This window comes from Poecilia reticulata, linkage group LG5, assembly GCF_000633615.1.
Source record: "Poecilia reticulata strain Guanapo linkage group LG5, Guppy_female_1.0+MT, whole genome shotgun sequence".
Lineage (NCBI taxonomy): Eukaryota > Metazoa > Chordata > Actinopteri > Cyprinodontiformes > Poeciliidae > Poecilia > Poecilia reticulata.
Window position 1 is genome coordinate 26,037,210 of NC_024335.1, and position 9,750 is coordinate 26,046,959.

Genomic DNA, 9,750 nt, shown 5'->3' on the forward strand with positions numbered 1-9,750 from the left:
ATTTGCCAAAACACGTAAAACTTGCGAATAGTTTTCCGATACATTAATATATGTCTTTGCAGGTGGAGGTGATAAAGAAGGCCTATCTTCAGGGTGAGGAAGAGTTTGTGGATATAAATGAGGAAGAGGATGTTAGAGATGAAGAAGAACATGATGCAGCTTCACCTCGAAACGTTGGACACAACATTTATATTCTGGCTCACCAGGTTGGATATTTGTATTTGCAAAATCTTAATTAGATCATGTTTTTTGGCCTTCATGCGAAATATGAGAAAACACAGATACTTCTTTCTGCTGCTTTCGTGAAAAAAATCGCTCTTGTTGGCTACTTTGCAGTTGGCGCGCCATAATAAAGAGCTTTCCATAATGTTAAAACCTGGAGGTGGCAGCGGCGATGGAGACAAAGCCCTAGAGTTTTATGCCAAGCATACTGCTCAGATAGAGGTCAGACACACTCGACCCTAAAGCTAAATGTTGCAGAGGGATTGGAGTCCCTCTAAGGTGACTGTTTGAGCCTCTGTGTTTTAGATTGTGCGTCAGGATCGCACCATGGAGGAGATAGTATTCCCCGTACCCAACATCTGCGAGTTCCTGACCTCGGAGTCGAAGCTGCGGATCTACTACACGACCGAGAGAGACGAGCAGGGCAGCAAGATTAATGACTTTTTCCTGCGAGCAGAAGACCTTTTCAATGAGATGAACTGGCAGAAGAAGCTGAGAGGTAGGGTGAAGAATATCCAACATGCTTAAAAAATCTTGATCATGTAAAAGTAGAAGTATAAAAGAAGTATCTCACAGTAGTACTAATGGGATTAAACATTTTTTGAACACATTTTAACATATTTCCTTCCTGAGAGAAATCCACAAGATCAAAAACCCTAAAGTTTTTGCCGATGATGCGGATATGGAAGCGCTTTTTCAATCACAAAACACATCTAACTTTTATGGAAAGTCAAAGTGAAACAGCTTTCCTGTCTAAGAAAGCATGAAGGCCAGACTAAGGTTTGCTGTAGATCTAGTACACAAAGACCAGGACTTCTGGAGAAATGTTCTTGGGACAGATGAGTCTAAAATTAAATGTTTAGTATTTCCTAATTACATCACTCAAGTAAAATAACTTTATGTGAATTGTACAAAAAAAAGTGGAAGTGTTATAGTTTGTGGATGCTTGGCTGCATCGGGACCAGGTCAGCTCATTATCATATAATCCACCATGAACTCTATCAGAGGGTGCTTGAAGAAAATGTGGCACTACCTGTAAAAAAAAAAAAAAGAAAAGAAAAGCTAAAGAAAGAAGGAACTGCCTTTGCAACATTACCCATAACCTACCAGAAAATCCACCAAAGACTGGCATTGAAATATCGTCAAGTCCCAGGAAATGCGATTTATCCTTAGTTTGCTGTCTGATACACTATTTAATTATTGGTTTTTAAGTGCAATTGAATTACTTTTTTTTTTTTTACAGATTTGCAAAATTTTGGGTCAGACATCCATATGTGAAGGGTTTATTAGAGTGTCCTAATTTTGTCAGGTGACTATATAGTGGTGAATTGCTGCACGTGTGGATTATTTCTGAACTAATAGATGACAGAAAGCAAGCCTGGGCAGGATAAGTGGACAGCTGTGCTGAGGCACCAGTGTGCAGGGACAACTGTTGCCCTCCTTTATATGTTCGTGGTACAAGTGCATGTTTCCGCTATGTGAAAGCAGACAGGGGCTTTCCAAACTCATTTGAGCGGTGAAGCGTTTTGTACAGTAACCTTATGAATCACAAGTGAGAGTGTGCGCAATCGTGCGTGCACACACACACGCAGACCCACACCCACTCCCTGTGACAAGTCTAATCCACATACAAGACTCTGGTGCCCACGCACAAACTTTATTTAGTCTTTCACTCAGAGGAGGGGATGGACGTTGAAAAGTCCCTGCATCTGTTTCTGTTTTCCTATAAAAGCCAAGTTTACAAAGTCTGAAAAGTCAGGCTGGAGGAGAAAGGTCAAGAAAGACAGGATTTCAAGAACCTGAGTTCAAAGTTGCTTAAATTTCTTTTTTATTTTCTCACAATTTCTTAGTTTTCTCCTGTTCAGATGTCCAAACTTAATTCGCTCATATTCCATCTCTAGATCATTAAAGTATATTATAGATTATGAAAACCAGTACATTTAGATTATTATTTTTTTGGCATCTAAATGAACTAAAAATTAAATTCAGTTTGACTGACTGTATTTCCTCTCCTCCCCAGCCGAGCCAGTGCTATACTGGTGCTCCAGAAACATGTCGGTGTGGAGCAACATCTCCTTTAAACTGGCCCTGCTCATGAATCTGCTGGTCTGCTTCTTCTACCCCCTGGAGGGGGTACATGGAGGTCAGTCATGCTCATCTAACCATCAAGAGGTTGTTAAGCAAGTGCAACTGTGAAATATTTCATTTCAAAGATATTTACATAAATTAAGAAGCAGGGGAAAGGGAAGTGGAGACGCCTAGGTCTTGATGAAGTCATGCTTTCAGACTTGAGTTCCGTTTTTCTTCGTTTTTGATATTGCAATCAGACTTCTGTAGAAAACCAGGTTCAGAAAAAGGCTAATGCAGTGAGCATTGCCTTTTTTGAAGTTTTTCATATTTCATCAAAGAGCACATGAAGAGGACACTTCAAAGATGTTGGAGACCTTTATAGAAAAGTTGCAAAATGAACGCCTTTGTTGAAATAAAGCCATTATAAGTTCTGTTTGTGCTTTGCCTCAAGCCACTTAGGGGACCGAGCAAACATGCGGAGGAAGGCTCACTGGTCAGGTGATACCAGAACAGAACTTTTTGCACTACGTTTACAACACTATTGGAGGCAGAAAACACATTCTGCATAGCATTCTGAACACTAAATAACAGATTTATGCTGGTGCGATGTTTCTCTTCACAATTGTCAGAAAAGGAAAATAAGCATTTGTCAAAATGTCCTAGTTAAAGCCAAGGCCTCAGTCTGTTTCAGAATGTGACAAAACGTGAAAGTCGGTGTTCATGACGCCTACTTTCCAAAAAAGAATGTGGATTATTTTCAGTCTGACAGTAGATGTGCAAAGCTGGTCAAGACGTATCTTAAAAAAAATTTGCCCCTCTGTTGTACAGGATCTCTGTATGCAAAGCACACTTTACAGGTAGACTTTCACATAAAATCCTAATAAAAGACATTAAAGTTAGTGATTGTAGCATTGCTGCTTCATGCCCGTTTTTTTAAATCAGCAGCAGTGAAGTCAACTAATTCAGTCGGAAGCTGCAACAAAGTTTTCTCACATCAATCCCATTTTAAACCATGCATTGTTTCCACCCACAAAAACCGGCTTTAAAGGGCTGATTTTCAGCAGTGACCTACTGATCTCTTTTCTTCACCACATTCAGATCTACTGACGTCTAATCACCTGATCAGGATTAGGAGCGGGACTATCCTGGTTTAAGACACACCCACAGCCTTCATTGCTTCCCGTCATATTTCCCCTCCAGTGCTATGGAAACAACAAATAAACACTGCGCCACTGCCGTCTTTACTGTAAACAGAATCTAAAGCGCCTCAAGGTTTTCATACGGGTCAGATATATGATGATGATCTGAAAAGTTATTCATCATGTATATGTTTTTGACCACATTAAAACCTACAAGTAAAACTTCTGTATTGTGTTTAAGCCTTTTTAAATTATGTCAGTTGTGACAAAAATAAAATTGGTAAATGACTCATGTACAGTATCCTGCAAAATTATCTGTACCCTTTGAAATTTGTTTTCCCATTTTGTCACCTTTCAACTACGATCTTCAAAGCGTTAACTGGGAATTTATCTCTCAGACGAACTCAAAGTAATGTGTAATTTTTAACCAGGTAGGAAATTAATCATGGTTTCAAAATAAAAAAAATAAAAAAGGAAAAAGGGAATTTAAGGTACAGTACAATGTTATCATCTTTTATTTGCTTATCCTTTTGTTTTCATTTTAATTTACCAGAACCAGAAACAGGAAAATCCAGAAACCCCTTCATTAAGCGTGGCTAAATTCATTTTCAAAAACAAAAAGAGTAACCCACTATTATTGAGAACAGTCTAAAAGTTATTTTGATCATATGAAAAGAAAACATCCAGATCAAAAAGCATGTAAAAATGCACACCTACTTTTTAGAGGGATAAACCTGAAGAAAAGTTTTTATGTTTTTAATCTAAAAAAACAAACTAGTTTCTTTATTTAATTGCCAGCTTGGTCTCAGCAGCAGCTCAGGGGAACTTTTAGGTTGATGTCTTTGTAGCAGAAACTTTAGAGACCTCTATCATAAAACTTCCAATAAACTAAATGAATAACTTAGTTGTTACAACAATAGTTGTTGTAATGTTGAAAACAAAAACTGCTATGTTCTGATATAAAAACTAAGCAGCCATGATGTCTTGTCTGTTTTCCATACATAAAAATAATTGTTACACAACACGAATAATGCCCGACTGTATCTCTATGCCCTCGGGAGCTCTGTCTGTGTGCGTGATATCACGTGAGACTCCTGCATACCTTTGACCTGCTGAAACAGGCACTTTTTATGACTTCTGACCCCGGGTCTACTCTTTTGCTCACACCGACTTCGAGAAAACATGCACTCTGTGCTCTCGCATTCCCCCGTTACTTAGGGCTTTAGAATGAAGGTTATAGGAGCAAGAGATCTAGGTCAGTGTGTTCAGCCTGCACGCATGACTAACTGGCTTTTGATGAGCAAGTTTGCTTAGCATGCCACACTCTTAGCACACGCGAGCTTTCGAACTGTGCAGCTCTGCAGTTGTCCTGCAGATATTTGCACGAAGTCGTAAGGAAGTTTGAGAGCGCACGTAAGCGCGCCTCTTTCTGTCTCCGACATCACAGGAGCTGCGTGCTGCTCCCCGCTCATTCCTCATGAATCTTTCAGCTGAGGTATTTTTAGAGGCTGTTATGTAAGTGGCACCTGTCATGTGATCTCCACTGGGATTGGAAAGGAGAGAAAACCAGAGACGGGGAAGGACAGAATGAAACAGAGGGGGGGGGGGCAAGAGAAGGAAAAAAAAAAAAACTAACCGCAGCAGTCTCTCGCTCCGTCTGTCTCATTCTCCTTGAAGATTTCTCCTTCTTTGCCTGTTTCTGGTTTTAATCTTGATTGTGACCAAGCATGCAGTGAGTAGAGTAATCTTTTAGGATATGCTAAAGCGTGGCCTCGGCTTTTAAGCAAATCAAACCCGGTAGGAGATTTTAGCTTGACGGGCACATTGCCAAATGAAAGCCATGTTTCAGGCTCTAATCCTGGATTTAGTTCAGGATCAGAGGGAGCATCGGTTTGGCTCCCTCTAAAGATTTGTGTGAACACGTACACACTCAGTTCCAACAAAACTGTGTCATACACGTTCTGGTGTTATGTAACTTACTCATGTTGAAATCAAATACTTTCCAATGCAGGAGAGGTTTAAGGTACTGAACTAAAACTCAGATTCTGGGTAATAATGTCAAATTACTTCTAGGCCTTAACTGGACTAAGACAGTGAACAACTTCAGCAATTAAAAAAATAAAAATAAAAAAATCAAGATTTTGGTGCACACATTGGAAATAATTAAAATTATACATGCAGACTCAAAAATATATTGTACATGCACAGTAATATTTGGCATATTTTGTGGCTTTCAACAAGCTTCTGCTGTAATTATGGCAGGATATTTCACACCACTTTGTTAGAGCAGCTCATTTAAATGTGTTCGTGTCCAGGTATGGATAGGGATAGTCCAGGGATAGTCCATAAAGTTCTGATCTGTTTTAGGAACACCTGATTAATTAACTAACTAGCCCTTTGTCTTGACTTGAATTGTGTCAAACATTAAATCATTTGTTACCAAGACTATAACGCTAAAATGAAATTAAAATGCCTTGGATACAGAAATAATCCAGAAACCACCAAAGTTCAAGGCTGTCAAAACTGATAGATGGTGGAAAACAGACTTCACTGTCCACAGCCGGGACTTTCAGGCGACCTGCCGAGAACGAAACCCTTGCTTCAAAAGCGACTTGTTAAAAGATGAAGATGTTTGACTCCCAAAGACAGGAATGCTTGGAGATTTCAAAATAAAGCTTTCTTATACCAACTTATAAACATGGTGGTAGCAGTATCATGCTGAATGTGGCTGCCGCCAGTACTGCTGTGTTCCACCTTGTAGATAGAGGGGGAAAAAAGAGGACAACCTGCAAATTCTGGTTGCTTGAAGGTTTAAACTTGGACTCAACTGGGTGTTCAAACAGGAAAATAAACCCAGATGTATCTAAGCTGACTTTGAAATGGATAAAATAGACCAGTATTAATGCTCCGGAAAGGCCTCGACCGCAACCCTTTTAAAACTTTATTAACTTTGCCTACAAACTTGGTTTATAGCTGGAAATGAGATTTAAATGAGGTTCACAGATTTTGCCAGAAAGAGCCATCAACTATAAAATATAAGATTTTCTTCTCTTCTAACTACTCCTTTTCATTCAAAACTTTCACTTATGACATGTTCATTTTAAACTGCAAATGAATAAAATAAATAAAAAACTATGCAACCTGTTGATTGGCATTTGACTAAATATTAGTGATATTTGTATGTATTTGTGAGTGTGTGAACATTTATAAAGCCGTAATCTCAACTTTTAACACTCACTCTACAATGAAAATAATTAGCAACTTTCAGCCTGATGAGGAGTGCAGGTAAAATATAGGGGTTGTTTGCTAGATTCTTTAAAATCACATTTTATCGTGGAGGCTTTGGTAGATATGGCTGAGTTCTGTCTGGCCATTTCCCATTTAATTGCCTTTGTGCGTGTGTGTTTGTGTGTGTGTGTGTGTGTGTTCTGCAGGAATCCTGGAGCCCCGTCTGTCTGCATTGCTGTGGATGGGATTCTTTGCAGCGCTGGTCCTTGTTCTGCTCATGCCGAAGCCGCTGGGTATCTTAGCCCTGGTCGCTGTCACAATCCTCCGTCTTATCTTCTCCGTGGGCCTGGAGCCTACGCTCTTCCTTTTGGGTGCTTTCAATGTGAGTCGACTTAAAACCTTGCGATGTTGCTTAGCCTACGGACTTCTGTTTATATTTGGATGCTTTTAAATTGTTACTTTTTTGTATGGTTGTGTTACTATTCAGACACAAAAAAGGAAAAATACATTTTAGTTCTTAAGCTAATTTCTCTGTAACTGATTACTCCATTTGAGGAAAATTGCTTCGTGGGATAAGTGCTATGCAAAAAGTATTTGTACCCTTTGTTGTTTCATAATGTTGTCCTGCAAGTGCCACAAACACCAACATAATTTATTGATATTTCATGTGATAGAGCAACCAAAATTAGTGGGTAAGTGTGACGTTGTACGTAGTTTTCAGACTTTTTACACAGATTATCTTAAAAGTTTGGAGTGCTGAGTAAATAATCACTTTTTGAGTTTGTCTTTGCTTTGCCTGCTATTTGCACGTAGACATGTTTTCCCCATCCTTCTTTTTGAAAAAGCTCAGGCTCAGTCATACTGGATGACTTACATCCATAAACAGCAGCTTCCCAGTCTCACCACAGACTCTCAGTGGGATTTTGCTCTGGAGTTTGACTGGGTCATTCAATCACAACCAGTCCACAGTGACGCTGACTGCATGCCTACAGTCATGTTCCTGCTGGGAGGTGAACCTTCTGTATTTAGTTGACCAATCTTCCAATTAACCTTGACCATCTTCCTTGACCCTTATGAAGAAAAGCATCCCTTAAACATGATGCTGCCACCACCATGCTTCATCATGAGATGGGAGTGTTCAGGGTAATATGGAAAGTTGGCATTTCTCAATACATAAGAGTCTTAAAAGTATTTTAAACAGTTCTGTATGTTCAAAGAACATACAGAACTGTGGAAAACTGAACTTCTTATTGAAGTCTTTCAGTAATGGTTTCCTTCTTGCTGTTCTTCCACCAAAGAAGATTTATACAACCAATATTGGTTCTACTGACAGATTCAGCTGTGGTTTTCTGCAGCTCATCCAAAGTTGCCAGAGGCCTCTTACCTGATTCTCTGGTTAACACTCTCTGTGCCCCGTATCTCAGTTTACGTGGACGGCCATTTTCTTGGCTGGTTTCGCAGAACTCTCTACATGACTGAGTACCGTTGATAGAAACTATTTAAAACTCTTCATCTTCATGCTTTCTGTGAGAAAATGTCTCTGTGTGGTTTAAAATTAATTTTCCCCAGAGAAATGGAATCGAAGTCACCAGTGTATGCACTTTCAAGTACTGAGAAACCTCCTCCCAGCTAGTTCCACTTCTTCTTTCACCTCCCATGCTAACGGTCTTTTGGCAAGCCAGAACCACACAAGCCCCTCTCATTGCCCCTCCTGCCCTCCCAGCTCCTCCTGCCGGCGCCGTGTTGCCTGGTGTAAGATGCAAAGCTGGATCTCAGAAATGACATTACAGCTTTGCTAGTTCTTTTTTTTTTTTTCTTTTTTTTTTATGCTCCTAAAAGCACCTAATGCTCTAAAATAACAATAATAATAATTAATTTACTTTCTTTTGGGTTCCTTTGTTGACATGTACAAACAAAAGCAGGTTATGAGATAAAAAACCAGGTTGAAACAAGAAACCAGAGATGTTGCTATGTGCTGCAGTAACCTGGTAACTCTGAAATCTAGTTTTTATGCAAGTGGTCAGATTTCTCCTTTGTTTTGCTGTTTATAATTTTCTCTCTTACAAATTCAGAACTCTCGAATTAGACCCAAAGATTTACACCCAAACTTAAGCATTTTACGTATTTGTTTAGATCTTCTTTTTGTTTTTGATCAAAATCCTTGCAGGATGTAATCACCCAAACCCTCCCACACACACCACCACACCACCTAGAAAGAAAGTGGGTTACATTATATACAGATATATGACGAAGAAGTGAGGTTTCTCAAGCAGGACCCATACATAAGATGTGTTAACCGGGTTTTTGTCAATCCCTTAATCTACACAGAAAACTGAGCTTCTTAAATGGAATAAATCTAACAGTGTGCCCTCATTTAGCTCAAAATTCACCGTCACTGATGTCGGCACGTTTTTTCCTATAGTAAAGGCCCCGGTAATAGGATGCCATTCTAAGAAGTATTAAGGATTTATCATCCCTTATTGGCATTAAAAATAACAAAACATGACCTTTTTTGTTCTAGGTTTGTAATAAAATTATCTTCTTGATAAGCTTTGTTGGAAACCGAGGGACTTTCACACGAGGATACAAAGCCATGGTGATGGACTTCGAGTTCCTCTATCATCTCCTCTACCTCATCATCTGCTGCCTGGGAGTGTTTGGTCATGTCTTTTTCTACAGCCTGCTGGTAAGACAGAAGCAGTAAATCGTAGGATGTTTGTTGCAGGATATAAATCCATCGACTTTCATAGGCATGTACACATTCTCCTTTTTAATTTTGAAATGGAAAATTAATTTTCCAAATGAGCCTAAACTAAAAGCCTTTTAGTTTAGGCTCATTTTGGTTCAAACCAAAAAGTTTGTTTATCTGTGCCATTGTTTGCATTTCTGCCTCAAAATCTGAACTTTTTAATGGCTTTTCTGCTGAGATTGCACATTCTCTTCATTCATAGAGAATAAAGAGAATTAATTCTCTATGAATGAATTCATAGAGAATGAATTCTCTATGAATTCATTCTCTATGAGAATGAATGAATTATATGAGAATGAATTCTCATAGAATTCATTCTATGAGAATTCATTCTCATAGAAT

The 9,750-nt window shown here is 39.0% G+C and overlaps 1 protein-coding gene across 9 annotated transcripts in view; it reads left to right on the forward strand.

The window, feature by feature from the left end:
* The window catches only part of LOC103465353 (inositol 1,4,5-trisphosphate receptor type 1-like), an 87,214-nt gene that overhangs the window by 60,688 nt on the left and 16,776 nt on the right, over positions 1 to 9,750 (forward strand). For all 9 annotated transcript variants that reach the window (XM_017304785.1, XM_017304776.1, XM_017304778.1 and 6 more), the window contains 6 exons: positions 63 to 206; positions 337 to 444; positions 529 to 721; positions 2,243 to 2,365; positions 6,866 to 7,041; positions 9,181 to 9,345. In XM_017304785.1, coding sequence (XP_017160274.1) covers positions 63 to 206; positions 337 to 444; positions 529 to 721; positions 2,243 to 2,365; positions 6,866 to 7,041; positions 9,181 to 9,345 — 909 coding nt within the window. The remainder of the gene's footprint in view (positions 1 to 62; positions 207 to 336; positions 445 to 528; positions 722 to 2,242; positions 2,366 to 6,865; positions 7,042 to 9,180; positions 9,346 to 9,750) is intronic.